Here is a 20,453-nt window from a genome sequence, read left to right on the forward strand (position 1 = left end):
ATCCAAGTGCACCTCTTCTGATGAACCTGCATTGGTAATAGGGCCTTCGCTGAGACTGGAATCCGATTCCGTTGTCAAGTAATCTCTCCCATATTGCTGGTTAGATCTTTTTTTCTGCTGGAAGCGACGTTTCCTTTGTCTGAATCTATTGCCTTGTGAATACATGGGCTGGTTATCTTTAGATATTTTATTCCAAGAGAAAATATTACCGGAATCATAGTCGCCCTTGTCGCGTAAAAATTTGTCTCTTTTACGTTGTTTTGTCTCTACTTGTATCAGAATCAGTTTGGAATCTAATTTTTTATTGAAAGCCAACCACTGGCTATCTGACAATCTACCCTGCAGCTCCGATTGAGCCTTCAGGATTTCTGCATTAAGTAACTCGTAGCTCTGTATATTGGATTTTAAGACCAATTCCAATAAGTCCTGGGAGCATTTCAACATGATTTTCTCCCATTCACTTTTAAAAGCCATATCATTATTATTATGCGCAATATCCTTCCATACTCGTAGACCTCTCGGCACTCTTTTATTATCCACATAGGACTGTAACGAATTATTCGTCCAAAAAAGTCTCACTTCCCTTTCGGAAAGATTAGTCAGTTTATGCTCTAAAGACCTGGTGCTTAACATCTGCACTTCATCAGTCTGCTCGCACTCTTTAAAATAATTAATGGCATCCTCCCGGCCGGCTTGTAAACTGCCACGAACAGGTGCTGACTCAGGCTGCATGACTTGGTGGAGCTGATCGCAATCACACCAAGATCCAGAGCCACGAGAATCTCAAAGGGAGTGTGCGTGCTAAAAAAGTCTTAGTCAAAAGAAATACAAAAGAAAACCAGAGCAGCACAACGTCCCACACACAGAGAAACTTACAATAGGCTCATTTGTTTTGATCTAGCAGTCTGGGAAAGAGGGGGAGGTGCTATTTGCATGAAAAAAGTCTGTGTAAATCCAACATAGTAAGAAAGGATTGCAAATGCACTCACCGACTGCAGTTCAAAGTGTTTATTCCAACAACAAGTGAAACATCTTCACGGCACGGGGGAAAGGAAATTAGCCAGGGAGAGTGCGGCAGACGAGACGACGGCCGTTTCGCGCTGCACAAGAGCGCTTCTACGGGTCCATAGCCAGACGGGAAGTGACACCAGGTTAAGTAAGTAACTGAATACAAGCTCCACCTGTGTCATCAACCCGCCGGGCAAAGAAAGAAAGTGCACAGTGTGTTAAAACTAATTAAAAACAAACGCATATAACTGACACTGAACAGATGTTACATAGATATATACGTACAGTCCTACAAACGAAATCTAACAATGAATACTTCATATCTAGTTGCTGAGAGATTGCTGAAAGATTGCTTAACATAAATCACTAAATCCATAAAAGAGACAGGTATAAACAAATATATTTCCATATTGATTGTGACTAAGAATATGTAGACGTACCGAGAATACAATTCTATATCGGTCCTAGATATATGCGTTTGTTTTTAATTAGTTTTAACACACTGTGCACTTTCTTTCTTTGCCCGGCGGGTTGATGACACAGGTGGAGCTTGTATTCAGTTACTTACTTAACCTGGTGTCACTTCCCGTCTGGCTATGGACCCGTAGAAGCGCTCTTGTGCAGCGCGAAACGGCCGTCGTCTCGTCTGCCGCACTCTCCCTGGCTAATTTCCTTTCCCCCGTGCCGTGAAGATGTTTCACTTGTTGTTGGAATAAACACTTTGAACTGCAGTCGGTGAGTGCATTTGCAATCCTTTCTTACTATGTTGGATTTACACAGACTTTTTTCATGCAAATAGCACCTCCCCCTCTTTCCCAGACTGCTAGATCAAAACAAATGAGCCTATTGTAAGTTTCTCTGTGTGTGGGACGTTGTGCTGCTCTGGTTTTCTTTTGTATTTCTTTTGACTAAGACTTTTTTAGCACGCACACTCCCTTTGAGATTCTCGTGGCTCTGGATCTTGGTGTGATTGCGATCAGCTCCACCAAGTCATGCAGCCTGAGTCAGCACCTGTTCGTGGCAGTTTACAAGCCGGCCGGGAGGATGCCATTAATTATTTTAAAGAGTGCGAGCAGACTGATGAAGTGCAGATGTTAAGCACCAGGTCTTTAGAGCATAAACTGACTAATCTTTCCGAAAGGGAAGTGAGACTTTTTTGGACGAATAATTCGTTACAGTCCTATGTGGATAATAAAAGAGTGCCGAGAGGTCTACGAGTATGGAAGGATATTGCGCATAATAATAATGATATGGCTTTTAAAAGTGAATGGGAGAAAATCATGTTGAAATGCTCCCAGGACTTATTGGAATTGGTCTTAAAATCCAATATACAGAGCTACGAGTTACTTAATGCAGAAATCCTGAAGGCTCAATCGGAGCTGCAGGGTAGATTGTCAGATAGCCAGTGGTTGGCTTTCAATAAAAAATTAGATTCCAAACTGATTCTGATACAAGTAGAGACAAAACAACGTAAAAGAGACAAATTTTTACGCGACAAGGGCGACTATGATTCCGGTAATATTTTCTCTTGGAATAAAATATCTAAAGATAACCAGCCCATGTATTCACAAGGCAATAGATTCAGACAAAGGAAACGTCGCTTCCAGCAGAAAAAAAGATCTAACCAGCAATATGGGAGAGATTACTTGACAACGGAATCGGATTCCAGTCTCAGCGAAGGCCCTATTACCAATGCAGGTTCATCAGAAGAGGTGCACTTGGATTCTCAACACACTACCCCTATCCCTTTAGGAGAAAAACACGGAGGGGCCAGCACAAGTGCCGGCGCTACATGGCAGCGCAAAAGGAAGTTCGTTTCTTGGAGACAGGAACGGTTCTAAATACTTCTCCTGAGGACTACGTTGTCAATTTGACACAACGCAGTTTAGACTCCTCCCAATTGTCTGTTTTGGCCAGGGGTCTGAACTACTGTGTCCCTGATGAATTTGACTTTGTTTCTTTCCAGGTGGACTTATTTAAGGCTACAAGAAAAATGCACTTGTATAGACATTTTCGTTGCAATTCTGTAGAATCGGCAGTATTGGAAGGAGAACGTCCTTGTAATATAGGACCTTTGGGCTTTATGGCTAGTGCACAGGGGGGAGCGTTAGCAGATTTACAAGAAGATGCTAAATGTCTGCTTAGCATTTCTGATGAGAGACTTGGTGAAGAGATCACCAATTCTGATGGGTATAAACCTTTTTTGGGAGGAGTTCCCTCTACATATATACCCCCAGTCTCCCCCGGCAACATGATCGATCTATTTGAAACTTTGGTCCTTAAGGATGTAGAAGCCTTGGTATACAACAAGGCCATTCCTAATTTGAGCATCAATGAAAGTAAGGCTTTAAAAGAAATGGCCAATTGGACTGATGTTATTATACGTCCCGCAGACAAAGGCGGAAAGACGGTCTTGTTGCCGAGGGAGTCATATATAGCCGAAGCCAATAGGCAATTATCTGATACCTCCGTTTATGCCAAATTGCAAGGTGATCCTACCCAGAGGTTTAAAAGAGAGCTTTGCTCCTTCCTTAGGAGGGCAGTAGAGAATGGTGTCATCCCGCAGAGGAAAGCCGAAAAATTGCTCCCCAATTTCCCCATGAGACCTCATTGGTATTACTTACCGAAGATTCACAAATCTAACACTGCTCCCCCTGGGAGACCTATTGTGTCAGGGGTCGGCTCCCTTACTGAACCCCTTTCACAATACATTGATTGGTTGTTGCGTCCTTTGCTCATTAATGTGCCGTCCTATATCAAGGACACGGATTCCTTTCTCAGACATGTTCAGGATTTTGTTTGGCAGCCGGGGTTCTCCATGGTGTCCATTGACGTGGTCAGCTTATACACTAATATACCCCAAGTGTTGGGTGTGGAAACCGTGAGACGGATTCTGGATACCACAGATAAGAGTCAGGCATACATTGAATTTGTATGTGGAGGCTTAGATTTCATCCTAACCCATAATGCCTTCACCTTTTTGGATGTCTGGTATAGGCAGACCACGGGGACTGCCATGGGGACCCCGGCTGCATGTACTTTTGCTAATTTGTACATGGCTGTCTTTGAGGAGGATTATATTTACTCTACTAACAACGTTTTTTTGAAACATATCAAGCTATTATTGAGATATGTGGATGACCTGTTCTTGATATGGGACGGCACTGAGACAGAATTTCATTCTTTTGTGGAATATCTTAATACCAGCAATGTGATGGGGATGTCTTTTACACATAAATTTGGGGGTTGTACGTTGGAGTTTCTGGATGTATGGTTAGAAGTGGTGGAAGGGAAGGTGTGTACTTCCATCTTTCGAAAACCTTCTTCGGTTAATTCCATTCTACACTATAACAGTTTTCACCCTCATCATACAAAAAAATCTTTACCGCATAGCCAGTTACTTAGAACACGACGTGTGAACAATACCCAGGAGGGCTTTGCGCAACAGTCAGAGGAACTTTGCAGTAGACTTCGGGATAGAGGTTATCCGGAAAAATTATTAAAATCTACGTTAGAACGGGTAGAAACCGTGCATTGCGGTCAGAAAAAGAAATTACCAGACACAGCGTCACAACGCTTTTCCTTCTGCTTTCAATACAGTCCTTTGGATAGCGAGATTAAAGCCACCCTCCGCAAACATTGGCATGTTTTGGAGAGAGATAGAGAGCTTACTGGGAGGAGCAAAGGAGGCCCCTTGGTCTCTAATAGACGGGGGACACGGATTAGAGACGTACTTGTACGGAATCGGATTACTAGGGATAGATCAAATTGGCTGGAGCGGTCTGTTCCAATAGGTAACCATCGGTGTGGTCATTGCCAGTACTGTAGATTTCATCTATTGGGCCAAACATTACATATTGGACCTGTGATACATCAGGTCCGACAATTCATCTCTTGTAAGACGGAGTTTGTAGTCTATGTCGTTTTTTGTCCTTGTGGGCGTTTTTATATCGGTAAGACCATTCGTAGATTGTATATGCGTTTTAGGGAACACTTTAAATCAGTCACCTCAGGCAAGGGTGTACCGAGACTAATCGATCATATCAAAGAAAGTCACAACGGTAACCCAGAAGTTCTGACATTCGCGGGGGTAGAAAAAATAACATTACCGGTACAGGGCGGCGATCTCCATAAGATATTATTGAGACAGGAAGCTACATGGATATTAAAGACGAAAGCCACCGGCCCGGCCGGCCTAAACGACAGAGTCGATATGTCGGTTTTTCTGTAGCTCTTGTATATTATCATGGATTTGTTTCGTGTCTTGCAGCGAGGTGATGATTTAGATTTAGGTGTGAATATCTAGGACCGATATAGAATTGTATTCTCGGTACGTCTACATATTCTTAGTCACAATCAATATGGAAATATATTTGTTTATACCTGTCTCTTTTATGGATTTAGTGATTTATGTTAAGCAATCTTTCAGCAATCTCTCAGCAACTAGATATGAAGTATTCATTGTTAGATTTCGTTTGTAGGACTGTACGTATATATCTATGTAACATCTGTTCAGTGTCAGTTATATGCGTTTGTTTTTAATTAGTTTTAACACACTGTGCACTTTCTTTCTTTGCCCGGCGGGTTGATGACACAGGTGGAGCTTGTATTCAGTTACTTACTTAACCTGGTGTCACTTCCCGTCTGGCTATGGACCCGTAGAAGCGCTCTTGTGCAGCGCGAAACGGCCGTCGTCTCGTCTGCCGCACTCTCCCTGGCTAATTTCCTTTCCCCCGTGCCGTGAAGATGTTTCACTTGTTGTTGGAATAAACACTTTGAACTGCAGTCGGTGAGTGCATTTGCAATCCTTTCTTACTATGTTGGCTATACATAAGTGAGCACACTTTATACTAAGGGACTGTGTTAGACATAATAATCGATAATAATGTCTTCCTCCACCTCCCCCTGTTCTTAAACCCATTATAAATCCCCCGCATCCCATTATTGCCCTCTCCCCCACCCCATATCATTGCCCATTCCACCACCTCCATCATTGCCTCCTCCCCACCACCCCCATCATTGTCCTTTCCACTGCCACCATCATTTCTCCTGCTCCACCACCCCTATCATTGCCCTCTCCATCAACCCAATCATTGCCTTCGGCCCCGTCACCCCCATCATTGCCCTCTCCTCCACCTACACACAGCACCATTCACCTCTCTGCACACATACACACACCTCACCTCTGCTCGCACGGTATCCTGAAGCTGCACCATCGCTGGCAGCTTACTGTCTCACACAGCCGCGGCGCTAAATGATGAGGTCATTCCTGCTAAATGATGATGTAATTCCTGCTAAATGATGATGTCATTCCTTGCTGTGGCAGGAAGCACGATGGATCCATTCCCTGCAGCTCCACTCCACTGCCTTTTTCTCTTGTAGGCAGCAGAGCTGCAATCCCATGATGGCAATCTGGCCAGGTGCCCGCCAGAGCCAGATAAACTGGCCCGATTGCCCTCATTATTAGCCACCCTGCAGGCAGGGCCGGTTTTAGGCAAAGTGGGGCCCTAGGCAAAGTTTAAAGTGGGGCCTCAAATCCTCACATATTGCAGATCACACAGAAGCATTTTGGTTGTATTTACATGCGCTGATTTCAGGCCACTAAAGGTGTGATCAACAATATTGAAATCGTTCAACGCTTGTTTCCCGACCTCTCTACACCGTCTAAGAAAGAATGATGGGGACAAAAGAATCACTAATAGATCACTAACAGATCACCATACAGTATCATGTTACCAGCAGCACATCTACACCGGTGATGTGCTGCTGAGAACAATGATTTCTGTTCCGGCATAACCAATCCAATCACTCGAATATGCAGCATTTTACTTGTTTAGTATAATACACCCCATAGTCCTCAATATATTATAATGTGCACCACAGTCCTCCATATTGTAAAATGCACACTGCATAGTCCTCCATATAATATAATGTGCCCTTTAGTCCTTGATACAGTATAATGCAGGCCACATGTAGTATAATGCAGCCACCACCCCACAGAGTATGATGTAACCCCATAGAATATAATGCAGCCCCCCTCATATAGTATAATGTAGCCCCCTCAAAGTATGATGCAATCACCCGTCATAAAATATAAATATAGTACAGCCCACCTCCCCATAGAATATAATGCAACCCCCATAGTATATAACACAGCCTTCCCCAAAGAATATAATGCACCCCCCATAGTATATAACACAGCCTCTCCCATAGAATATAACGTATAATGTACCCCCCATGGCATACAGCACACAGCCTCATGGTATACTGCACACAGCATCATGGCATACAGCACACAGCCTCATGGCATACAGCACACAGCCTCATGGCATACAGCACACAGCCTCATGGCATACAGCACACAGCCTCATGGCATACAGCACACAGCCTCATGGCATACAGCACACAGCCTCATGGCATACAGCACACAGCCTCATGGCATACAGCACACAGCCTCATGGCATACAGCACACAGCCTCATGGCATACAGCACACAGCCTCATGGCATACAGCACACAGCCTCATGGCATACAGCACACAGCATCATGGCATACAGCACACAGCCTCATGGAATACAGCACACAGCATCATGGAATACAGCACACAGCCTCAAGGCATACAGCGCAGCTCCCCCCCCCCCAGAATGGCCCCACAGTTTAGTACTCCCTGTTATAGAGTTAAAAAAAACAAAAACACAAATCACTACTCTGGGAGAAGCGAAGTCTCCCTAAGCTAGAAGATCGTTGGGTACAGCCGGGACCAGCTGCTTCGAAAGCATCACCAAATTTTTGCCTGTAGGACATTATTGCAAGAGAGCTTGGCTGAGTAGATTACACAAGAAGGAAAACACACAGCAAGTCAGCAGGATCTAGGAGCAACATGGCAGATGTGACAACCTACATGGTGAGCTGCAGCATGTGCTACATGTTCACAGACCGACCAGAAGAAGAATCAAATTTCACCTGTCAGTAGTGTAGACTAGTGGCCCTTTTAGAAGAAAAGGTGCGGGGTTTGGAAGAAAGAATAGCAACTTTGAAACTCATCAAAGAGAATGAAGACTTTCTAGACAGAACAGAAGCATCTCTACTGGTCACAGAAGGTGAAAAAAGTGTCAGAGAACCTCCAAAAGCAGATGAGTGGAAGCATGTGACCAAAAGAAGCAAGAAGACCATGGAGAAATCACCAACCACACAACTGAAGAACCGATATCAAATCTTTGTAGAGGATGAAGATGGCACACCTAAGAATGAAGCAATACCAGCAAGCAAAAAAGAAAAGGGCACACAGCAACAAGTGATAGCAAAAAGTACAGCCAAGAAGCAACGAAGAGTGGTGGTGGTGGGAGACTCACTACTGAGAGGCACCGAAGCAGCCATCTGCAGACCGGACATAACTGCAAGAGAAGTATGCTGCCTTCCAGGTGCGATGATCAAGGATGTGACCGATAGGATACCAAAGCTCTTCAGCTCCAAGGACGTCCACCCATTTCTTCTGATACATGTTGGCACCAATGACACGGCAAGGAAGGACCTACCGACAATCTGCAAGGACTTTGAAGAGTTGGGGAAGAAAGTAAAGGAACTGGATGCACAGGTAGTTTTTTCTTCTATCCTTCCAGTAGACGGGCATGGCACCAGGAGATGGAACAGGATCCTTGATGCAAACAACTGGCTAAGACGATGGTGCAGACAACAAGGATTTGGATTCCTGGACCACGGTGTGAATTACTGGTATGATGGACTCCTCGCCAGAGACGGACTACACCTCAACAAACCTGGGAAACACACATTCGCCAGAAGACTCGCTACACTCATCAGGAGGGCGTTAAACTAGAAGAAGAGGGGACGGGAAGAAAAACATTAGACTCGAACAAAGACGACCCAGGAAAACATACTCAGAAGGGAGGTAAGAACATTTCTAAAACAATCCACAGTGAGGAGATTGGAACAAAACAAAATCCTCTAAACTGCATGCTCGCAAACGCCAGAAGCCTGACAAACAAGATGGAAGAACTAGAAGCAGAAATATCTACAGGTAACTTTGACATAGTGGGAATAACCGAGACATGGTTAGATGAAAGCTATGACTGGGCAGTTAACTTACAGGGTTACAGTCTGTTTAGAAAGGATCGTAAAAATCGGAGAGGAGGAGGGGTTTGTCTCTATGTAAAGTCTTGTCTAAAGTCCACTTTAAGGGAGGATATTAGCGAAGGGAATGAGGATGTCGAGTGCATATGGGTTGAAATTCATGGAGGGAAAAATGGTAACAAAATTCTCATTGGGGTCTGTTACAAACCCCCAAATATAACAGAAAGCATGGAAAGTCTACTTCTAAAGCAGATAGATGAAGCTGCAACCCATAATGAGGTCCTGGTTATGGGGGACTTTAACTACCCGGATATTAACTGGGAAACAGAAACCTGTGAAACCCATAAAGGCAACAGGTTTCTGCTAATAACCAAGAAAAAATATCTTTCACAATTGGTGCAGAATCCAACCAGAGGAGCAGCACTTTTAGACCTAATACTATCTAATAGACCTGACAGAATAACAAATCTGCAGGTGGTCGGGCATCTAGGAAATAGCGACCACAATATTGTACAGTTTCACCTGTCTTTCACTAGGGGCACTTGTCAGGGAGTCACAAAAACACTGAATTTTAGGAAGGCAAAGTTTGACCAGCTTAGAGATGCCCTTAATTTGGTAGACTGGGACAATATCCTCAGAAATAAGAATACAGATAATAAATGGGAAATGTTTAAGAACATCCTAAATAGGCAGTGTAAGCGGTTTATACCTTGTGGGAATAAAAGGACTAGAAATAGGAAAAACCCAATGTGGCTAAACAAAGAAGTAAGACAGGCAATTAACAGTAAAAAGAAAGCATTTGCACTACTAAAGCAGGATGGCACCATTGAAGCTCTAAAAAACTATAGGGAGAAAAAGACTTTATCTAAAAAACTAATTAAAGCTGCCAAAAAGGAAACAGAGAAGCACATTGCTAAGGAGAGTAAAACTAATCCCAAACTGTTCTTCAACTATATCAATAGTAAAAGAATAAAAACTGAAAATGTAGGCCCCTTAAAAAATAGTGAGGAAAGAATGGTTGTAGATGACGAGGAAAAAGCTAAACATATTAAACACCTTCTTCTCCACGGTATTCACGGTGGAAAATGAAATGCTAGGTGAAATCCCAAGAAACAATGAAAACCCTATATTAAGGGTCACCAATCTAACCCAAGAAGAGGTGCGAAACCGGCTAAATAAGATTAAAATAGATAAATCTCCGGGTCCGGATGGCATACACCCACGAGTACTAAGAGAACTAAGTAATGTAATAGATAAACCATTATTTCTTATTTTTAGGGACTCTATAGCGACAGGGTCTGTTCCGCAGGATTGGCGCATAGCAAATGTGGTGCCAATATTCAAAAAGGGCTCTAAAAGTGAACCTGGAAATTATAGGCCAGTAAGTCTAACCTCTATTGTTGGTAAAATATTTGAAGGGTTTCTGAGGGATGTTATTCTGGATTATCTCAATGAGAATAACTGTTTAACTCCATATCAGCATGGGTTTATGAGAAATCGCTCCTGTCAAACCAATCTAATCAGTTTTTATGAAGAGGTAAGCTATAGGCTGGACCACGGTGAGTCATTGGACGTGGTATATCTCGATTTTTCCAAAGCGTTTGATACCGTGCCGCACAAGAGGTTGGTACACAAAATGAGAATGCTTGGTCTGGGGGAAATTGTGTGTAAATGGGTTAGTAACTGGCTTAGTGATAGAAAGCAGAGGGTGGTTATAAATGGTATAGTCTCTAACTGGGTCGCTGTGACCAGTGGGGTACCGCAGGGGTCAGTATTGGGACCTGTTCTCTTCAACATATTCATTAATGATCTGGTAGAAGGTTTACACAGTAAAATATCGATATTTGCAGATGATACAAAACTATGTAAAGCAGTTAATACAAGAGAAGATAGTATTCTGCTACAGATGGATCTGGATAAGTTGGAAACTTGGGCTGAAAGGTGGCAGATGAGGTTTAACAATGATAAATGTAAGGTTATACACATGGGAAGAAGGAATCAATGTCACCATTACACACTGAATGGGAAACCACTGGGTAAATCTGACAGGGAGAAGGACTTGGGGATCCTAGTTAATGATAAACTTACCTGGAGCAGCCAGTGCCAGGCAGCAGCTGCCAAGGCAAACAGGATCATGGGGTGCATTAAAAGAGGTCTGGATACACATGATGAGAGCATTATACTGCCTCTGTACAAATCCCTAGTTAGACCGCACATGGAGTACTGTGTCCAGTTTTGGGCACCGATGCTCAGGAAGGATATAATGGAAATAGAGAGAGTACAAAGGAGGGCAACAAAATTAATAAAGGGGATGGGAGAACTACAATACCCAGATAGATTAGCGAAATTAGGATTATTTAGTCTAGAAAAAAGACGACTGAGGGGCGATCTAATAACCATGTATAAGTATATAAGGGGACAATACAAATATCTCGCTGAGGATCTGTTTATACCAAGGAAGGTGACGGGCACAAGGGGGCATTCTTTGCGTCTGGAGGAGAGAAGATTTTTCCACCAACATAGAAGAGGATTCTTTACTGTTAGGGCAGTGAGAATCTGGAATTGCTTGCCTGAGGAGGTGGTGATGGCAAACTCAGTCGAGGGGTTCAAGAGAGGCCTGGATGTCTTCCTGGAGCAGAACAATATTGTATCATACAATTATTAGGTTCTGTAGAAGGACGTAGATCTGGGGATTTATTATGATGGAATATAGGCTGAACTGGATGGACAAATGTCTTTTTTCGGCCTTACTAACTATGTTACTATGTTACTCCTCACCTTGTGCCTGCGCTGCATCCACTTCCTGCTCCTGTCGGCACACAGCGAGTGGCGGCAGTGTCTGTCAGAGGCAGAGCGGGGAGTGATGGGAGAGGGAGCGTCAGGTGACGCTCTCTCCTCCATCTTTGCTTTGAACTGTACCGGCAGATGCCGGTATAGTTCAATGCGGCGGGGGAGTCGGCGCTGGCGGCAGGCAGGCCCCTTGCCTCACAGGGGTCCCATAGCAGCTTCGTGATGTGCCGCTAGCTGGGGGCCCCTGGGGGAGCGAGGACCTAGGCAGCTGCCTGCCCCCAACGCCGGCCCTGCCTGCAGGGCCCCCTGGAGCCTTCGAGCCCCTGTGCAGCCGCACAGGTTGAACCGGCGGTATGTCTGCACATGATTTCCACAATTGGATGTGTTAAAAAAAAAAAAAAAAATGTTACTGTGCCGAGATAGTCTTATAAATGTGCCCCTGCTGTGTACTGCGTTGGAACATGGTCTGATCATATCACAGCTCATGGGCAGGGGAGGAAGCAAAAGAGTACACAGACAGGACGGCAGAGGATCACAGCTGCTGCTTTCTGTGAGGTAAAACATTTCCGTACTTGATTAAAAATGGGCAAAGAAATGATTTACCTCACAACTCGTTGATGGGTCGGAGTAACTGTTGGGGGTATCACTTATTGGTAAAGTAAAGGTTTCTGAATGATCAAAATTCCCATCAAATCAGCTTTCCATCCTGTCATACAGTAACTTATATTTACATGACTTACGGTTAAGCCAACTCCTATAAAAATGCAGATCATTCCCATAGTAATGTACGCACAGCAGCGTCTGCGGGGTAACGCGCTTCCTACAGATGATCTACAATACAAAAACAATTATACACAGTAAATCCATTAAGTTCTCAAGATGCAATCATCTCACCAATCTATCATATTCCCAACAGGACCAAAAGAGGAGCATAAAACATGCACGGTGTAAATGCATCCGCTATGCGTGACGTGATATCAGATGAGCGGGAATAACTAGCACCAACATACGCCGCAGCGCTGTACAGACATGCTCCATTAGTCGGCGTTTCCAACAGGACCCACCAGCCATTTCCTCGATGTCAGACCTCCGCATACTAGAGAGCTAAGCAGAAGTAACATCTCAGCAGAGTTAGACGGGTCAAAGAGGCAGACATCTGGAGTTGCATGTTAGAAGGGGTGATGAAAGTCTACAGTCTCCGTGTGATTGCAGAATGTTGACCGTGTGCGTGCTGTTACGCCTCTCCTGTGCGAGCTGGTGGCCACGTGACTGCATGCATGATAGATGCGGTCACGTGCTGACTTGTCTCTCCTCTGCTTTTATCAATGTTTGAGAGATCGGCAGAATCTTGTCGGCACATGACCAAAAATATGGAAATCTCATACATGCAGTCACGTGACCGCCACCTCACATGGGGAACACAGGTGAATCGCGACTGTGCACATGGTCAAGATACGGCAGTCTGCAGTCATGTAGAGCAGGGGTGTCAAACTGCATTCCTCGAGGGCTGCAAACAGGTCATGTTTTCAGGATTTCCTTGTACTGCACAGGGGATAATTTAATCACCAACTCATTATTTGTGTAGGTGATTAAATTATCACCTGTGCAGTACAAGGAAATCCTGAAAACATGACCTGTTTGCAGCCCTCGAGGAATGCAGTTTGACACCCTTGATGTAGAGGACTGCACACTTCTCAGCTCAGAAGACCCCATTATGGGCAAAGACCTTGTATTTGGGCAAACTATAAAATGATTAATCCAAAAAATTCTACCAATCCCAAAAAAAAAAAAAAAAAAAAACTAATAATATACAGCAGGGTAGAAAAGGTACTATATAAAAATTAACTTTTAATATTAGTATTTAAAATCCTAAAAGATAAGAGCAACTAACACACAAAATAGTATTTTGTGTGTTAGTTGCTCTTATCTTTTAGGATTTTAAATACTAATATTAAAAGTTAATTTTTATATAGTACCTTTTCTACCCTGCTGTATATTACAAACTATAAAATGGCAGCCACATTATTTATGATAAAGAAATGGCTGAACAGTATTAAAAGGGAATCTATTGGTAGGATCAACACTGCTATGCCGTCTATATGGGTATGTGGGTCATAGGAAGCTGAATAAAATAATATCTTTACATCTGTGACCTGATGTTTTATTCCACAGGAATACATGTTTTTCTTAATCTGGAAATGAGCTGTTAAGATCTATGGGCCGGACATAGATCTCCCCGAGAATCTGCCTCCAGGGATTATTATAAATGACACAGAGCATTACCAGTGTGAGACATGTAGATCAGGAGAGGAGACTATCAGTCACTACGTCTCACGGTATAAACGCCTCCCCCAAAAGAAATTCATGAATACCTGGTTTTTGGTCATTCTGCCTCACAAAAATCGGAATAAAAAGCGATCAAAAAATGTCACGTGTCAGAAAATGTTACCAATAAAAACGTCAACTCGTCCCGCAAAAAAACAAGACCTCACATGACTCTGTGGACCAAAATATGGTGGGGATGACAACCCGGGATCCACAGCAGACCTCTGTGGTTGTCATTGCCGTACTGCTATGAGCACCGCCCAGTGGTCGGCACTCTTAGCAAGTGAGCATTACTGCTACATAGAGCAGGGCTGTAGCTCTGCTGTGTGTAGCACAAGTGATTGGATGATCGCAGCTTCTAGTCTCCCATAGAGACTATTAAAGCAAGTGTAAAATAAAACAAAATGTTTTTTAAATTATTAAAAAATTAAAATATAAAAGTTCAAAACACCCTCTCCATTTGCCCCATTCAAAATAAAACAAACAAACAAAAAAAAAACATTTTCAGAATCACCCGATCTATCAAGATATAAAAAGAATTAATCTGATTGGTAAATGGCATAGCGATAAAAAAGTAAAAATGCCAGAATTAGGTTTTTTGGTCGCCGCAAAAATGCATTAAAATGCAATAATGGGAGGTCAAAAAATGGTATAAATAAAAACGTTACCTAGGCATACAAAAAAATAAGCTGTCACTTAGCCCCAGATGCCAAACAAATGGAGATGCTACGGGTCTTGGAAAATGACGCTTTTTTTTTTTTTTTAAATTAAAAACAAACCTTGGATTTTTCGCCACTTCAATAAAAAACAACCTAGACATCTTTGGTGTCTAAGAACTCATAATGACCTGGAGAATCATAATGGCAGGTCAGTTTTAGCATTTGGTGAACAAAGTAAAAAAAAAATTGTGGAATTGCACTTTTTTGTAATTTCACTGCACTTGGAAGTTTTTTTTCCAGTTTTCCAGTACACGATATGGCAAAACCAATGGTGTCATGCAAATGCCTCTGGGAAGAAGACGACTAAAACACAGAACTGCAAAAATGAAAATGAGAGCGGCATGAAGGGAGAACTCATCTTGGTGAAAGATTCTTTTTAGGTCCTGTAAGGAGTGACCTTGCATTTTATTTTCCTCAAATAGGAGCTTGAGCAAATTTACATCTGAGGACTTTAGAGGCCAATTCAACCTCTTGACAAGGTTAGCATGGGCATTCTGACAGGTCTTCTGCCATACAACCCCCATGCCTACCAAGCTGTGATGTGCTATATAAATATATATTATATCCCACCTTGTAAGATGTACGGAAAGCTACAGTATTTTTCAGAAAATTGCCAACCTCCAAAGTATAACCTTAAAGTGGAGGACAACTCACCGATTTACTATGAGTAAAGGTTTTAATCTCAGCTGCACAATAGCAAAAGCAGTCTTGCTTCATTCATTCACTCACTCATTTTTCTGCGTCGGTTTGGATTATCTAAATTTCTTACATTTTGACCCATATTCATAAGAAGATTAGGAAGAAAAAACGAAAAGCCAAACAGTGTGACTATTGGCTCCATGCAAAGAAGAAACCGCTCATATGACTGCATTGTGACCGCATGAACACGGCCGTTAGTGACAGTGCCCCCTTGTGCCGGATTCCTCCCCGCAGCACACCAGACACGCTGCTCCATCATACTCACATTCTCTTGCAGTGCGGGCACTTTGCCAAAGTGTTGAACCTCAGCTCCATCCACTGTAAATTGAGAAAAGACTGAGTTTATTTATTTTTCATCTCAGCGTCATCTGAATATCACAGACAGAAAGAATCTTCTGTCCCATGGTCAAATGAACAGTAAATGAGGTCTGCCCACCACAAGCATGCCCCTCAGACAGGAAAGTTCCCATGCTTTGGAGAAAGTGGGTCAATGACTGGTTGACAAAAGACAGACAGACGGGAAATGATCTACAAAAGTGCCAACTTCTCCTAACAGCTCGGCGTAATAATACCGCACCGGCCTCTGCTGGAACCTGACTCCTTCTGGAGTTTACAGTATTTTGGGAAGAGAACATGACCATGTGACACGAGGGCTATCTCTAATCATCCAGGAGGAATACGAGCCAAACACTATAGACAGAAAGTACCTACACTATATACGAGAGGTTGTCCATCTCCAAATACCCGGCCAACCCCTTCCTTCACTCCTGTGGCCATTTTTTTTAAAATTTGTATAAATCTTCTACAATTTTTCTCAATAATACGACTATGAGGGTTTGTTTTCTGTCTTTAGACGAGCTTGGTTTTGTAATGCTAAATAAATAAATTATATATATATATATATATATATATATATATATATATATATATATATATATATATATATATATATATATATATATTATACACACACACACACTCTGTATAAATGTCTAAGGGTCATTTCCGTCTTTCTGTCTGTCACGGATATTTATTGGTCGCGGCCTCCATCTGTCATGGAAACCCAAGTCGCTGATTGTTCGTGGCAAAAGGCAAAACGCCCATGACCATTGCCACGACCAATCAGCGACGGGCGCAGTCCGGCGGCAACATGGCCGCTCCTTCCTCCCCACAGTCAGTGGCCGCTCCATACTCCCCTCCAGTCAGCGCTCACACAGGGTTAATGGCAGTGCTAATGGACCGCGTTATGCCACGGTGTAACGCACTCCATTAACGCTGCTATTAACCCTATGTGACCAACTTTTTTTTTTACTATTGATGCTGCCTATGCAGCATCAATAGTAAAAAGATCTAATGTTAAAAATAATAAAAAAAATAAATCATCATACACTCATCTTCCGGCGCCTTTCCCGCTCCTCGTGACGCTCCGGTGACCGGTCCATGCATTGCGATCTCGCGAGATGATGACGTAGCAGTCTCGCGAGACCGCTACATCATCTCACGAGACCGCAATGCATGGACCGGTCACCGGAGCGCACGAGGAGCGTCGGTAAACGCTTCCTGGATCCACGGAAGGTGAGTATATAACTATATTTTATTTTAATTCCTTTTTTAACAGGGATATGATGCCCACATTGCTATATACTATGTGGGCTGTGCAATATATTACGTGGACATGCATATTCTAGAATACCCGATTATTACCTTAATGAGCGGGCACCAGTGATAGCCCGGTGACTGCTGCCTGACACGGTTTGTGCACTGTAAGAGAAATGAATGTTCACTGCAAGTTCAGTGAATAGTCATTTCTTTTTAGCAGCAGGCACAGGCTTTAGCTGCAGCTGCTGGCTCCTGCCTCTTACGATACGATACGATACGATACACTTTATTGATCCCGTGGGAAATTATGGTATCACAGCAGCACAACTTAAATCATAAAAATCATAAAGGAATTACATAGTTGACATGACAGTTTGTTGACAGAAGAACATTATACATTAGAATAGGACATACACAACGAGTGAACTGAAATGTAGAGAAATAAGTAGACATTCACCTTGGTGGTTTAACCCTAATGTTATTATTGTACATTCCCATAGCAGTTGGCACAAACGATTTCCTATATTTTTCCTTCTTACACCTCAGAAGTATTAGCCGGTTACTGAAGGTGCTCTTCTGTCTCGAGGGACCCGCTACTCCCTCGACCCCCCTCCCCGCCGCCTTCTGGGACAATGTCTTGTGAAAAAACAGAGGGAGGGATTTTCAGTACAAAAAAAAGTGCTGAAATATATATTAAAAATTATGTATATATATATATATATATATATATATATATATATATATATATATATATATATATATATATATATATATATATATATTACACACACAGTACAGACCAAAAGTTTGGACACACCTCATTTAAAGATTTTTCTGTTCCTTCATGACTATGAAAATTGTACATTGACACTGATGGCATCAAAACTATGAATTCAAAAAGTGTGAAACAACTGGAAATATATCTTATATTCTAGGTTCTTCTAAGTAGCCACCTTTTGCTTTGATGACTGCTTTGCCCACTCTTGGCATTCTCTTGATTAGCTTCAAGAGGTAGTCACCGGGAATGGTCTTCCAACTATCTTGAAAGAGTTCCCAGAGATGCTTAGCACTTGTTGGCCCTTTTGCCTTCACTCTGCGGTCCAGCTCACCCCAAACCATCTCGATTGGGTTCAGGTCTGGTGACTGTGGAGGCCAGGTCATCTGGCGTAGCACCACATCACTCTCCTTCTTGGTCAAATAGCCCTTACACAGCCTGGAGGTGTGTTTGGGGTCATTGTCCTGTTGAAAATAAATGATGGTCCAACTAAATGCAAACCGGATGGAATAGCATGCCGCTGCAAGATGCTGTGGTAGCCATGCTGGTTCAGTATGACTTCAGTTTTGAATAAATCCCCAACAGTGTCACCAGCAAAGCACCCCCACACCATCACACCTCCTCCTCCATGCTTCTCGGTGGGAACCAGGCATGTAGAGTCCATCCGTTCACCTTTTCTGCGTTGCCCAAAGACACGGTGGTTGGAACTAAAGATCTCAAATTTGGACTCATCAGACCAAAGCACAGATTTCCACTGGTCTAATTTCCATTCCTTGTGTTCTTTAGCCCAAACAAGTCTCTTCTGCTTGTTGCCTGTCCTCAGCAGTGGTTTCCTAGCAGCTATTGTACCATGAAGGCCTGCTGCACAAAGTCTCCTCTTAACAGTTGTTGTAGAGATGTGTCTGCTGCTAAAACTCTGTGTGGTATTGACCTGGTCTCTAATCTGAGCTGCTGTTAACCTGCGATTTCTGAGGCTGGCGACTCGGATAAACTTATACTCAGAAGCAGAGGTGACTCTTGGTCTTCCTTTCCTGGGACGATCCTCATGTGAGCCAGTTTTTTGTAGCGCTTGATGGTTTTTGCAACTGCACTTGGGGACACTTTCAAAGTCTGCCCAATTTTTCGGACTGACTGATCTTCATTTCAGTAATGATGGCCACTCATTTTTCTTTACTTAGCTGCTTTTTTCTTGCCATAATACAAATTCTAACAGTCTATTTAGTAGGACTATCAGCTGTGTATCCACCAGACTTCTGCACAACACAACTGATGGTCCCAACCCCATTAATAAGGCAAGAAATCCCACTTATTAAACCAGACAGGGCACACCTGTGAAGTGAAAACCATTTCCGGTGACTACCTCTTGAAGCTCATCAAGAGAATGCCAAGAGTGTGCAAAGCAGTCATCAAAGCAAAAGGTGGCTACTTTGAAGAACCTAGAATATAAGACAGAATTTCAGTTGTTTCACACTTTTTTGTTAAGTATATAATTCCACATGTGTTAATTCATAGTTTAGATGCCTTCAGTGTGAATTTACAATTTTCATAGTCATGTAAATACAGGAAAATCTTTAAATGAGAAGGTGTGTCCAAACTTTTGGTCTGTACATACATATATATATATATATATATATATATATATATACACACTAGCTATTGAACCCGTTCTACGCCCGGGTGGCGAGCATTTATATTGGTATATGGTCTCCATCCTGGTATGTGCTGCTCCATCCTGCGTCCCCATCCTGTCATGCTCTGCTACATCTGCCACACTCTGCTCCGCTACATCTGCCACACTCTGCTCCGCTACATCTGCCACACTCTGCTCCGCTACATCTGCCACACTCTGCTCCGCTACATCTGCCACACTCTGCTCCGCTACATCTGCCACACTCTGCTCCGCTACATCTGCCACACTCTGCTCCGCTACATCTGCCACACTCTGCTCCGCTACATCTGCCACACTCTGCTCCGCTACATCTGCCACACTCTGCTCCGCTACATCTGCCACACTCTGCTCCGCTACATCTGCCACACTCTGCTCCGCTACATCTGCCACACTCTGCTCCGCTACATCTGCCACACTCTGCTCCGCTACATCTGCCACACTCTGCTCCGCTACATCTGCCACACTCTGCTCCGCTACATCTGCCACACTCTGCTCCGCTACATCTGCCACACTCTGCTCCGCTACATCTGCCACACTCTGCTCCGCTACATCTGCCACACTCTGCTCTGACCCGCTCGGCCCCGCTGCCTCTGACCCGCTCGGCGCCGAGTGCTGGGGGGCCTGAGCAGGCGGGGACACCGGCACGCTGTGGGGGTCAGGTGCCGGTATCGCCGCCAGCTCAGGCCCCCCAGCACTTACTATATTCACCTGTCCTCCGTTCCACCGCTGCGCGCCGCCATCTTCCCGGTCCTCTGGCTGTGACTGTTCAGTCAGAGGGCGGC

The 20,453-nt window shown here is 43.5% G+C and overlaps 1 protein-coding gene across 1 annotated transcript in view; it reads right to left on the reverse strand.

Annotated features, from left to right (window-relative positions):
* PIP4P2 (phosphatidylinositol-4,5-bisphosphate 4-phosphatase 2) overlaps positions 1 to 20,453 on the reverse strand; it is a 98,874-nt gene that overhangs the window by 8,026 nt on the left and 70,395 nt on the right. Inside the window, exons 5-6 of the mRNA XM_069731594.1 lie at positions 15,894 to 15,946; positions 12,626 to 12,716 (exon numbers count right to left, since the gene is read on the reverse strand). Coding sequence (XP_069587695.1) covers positions 12,626 to 12,716; positions 15,894 to 15,946 — 144 coding nt within the window. The remainder of the gene's footprint in view (positions 1 to 12,625; positions 12,717 to 15,893; positions 15,947 to 20,453) is intronic.

The sequence above is a fragment of the Ranitomeya imitator genome, chromosome 6 (genome assembly GCF_032444005.1).
Source record: "Ranitomeya imitator isolate aRanImi1 chromosome 6, aRanImi1.pri, whole genome shotgun sequence".
Classification (NCBI taxonomy): domain Eukaryota; kingdom Metazoa; phylum Chordata; class Amphibia; order Anura; family Dendrobatidae; genus Ranitomeya; species Ranitomeya imitator.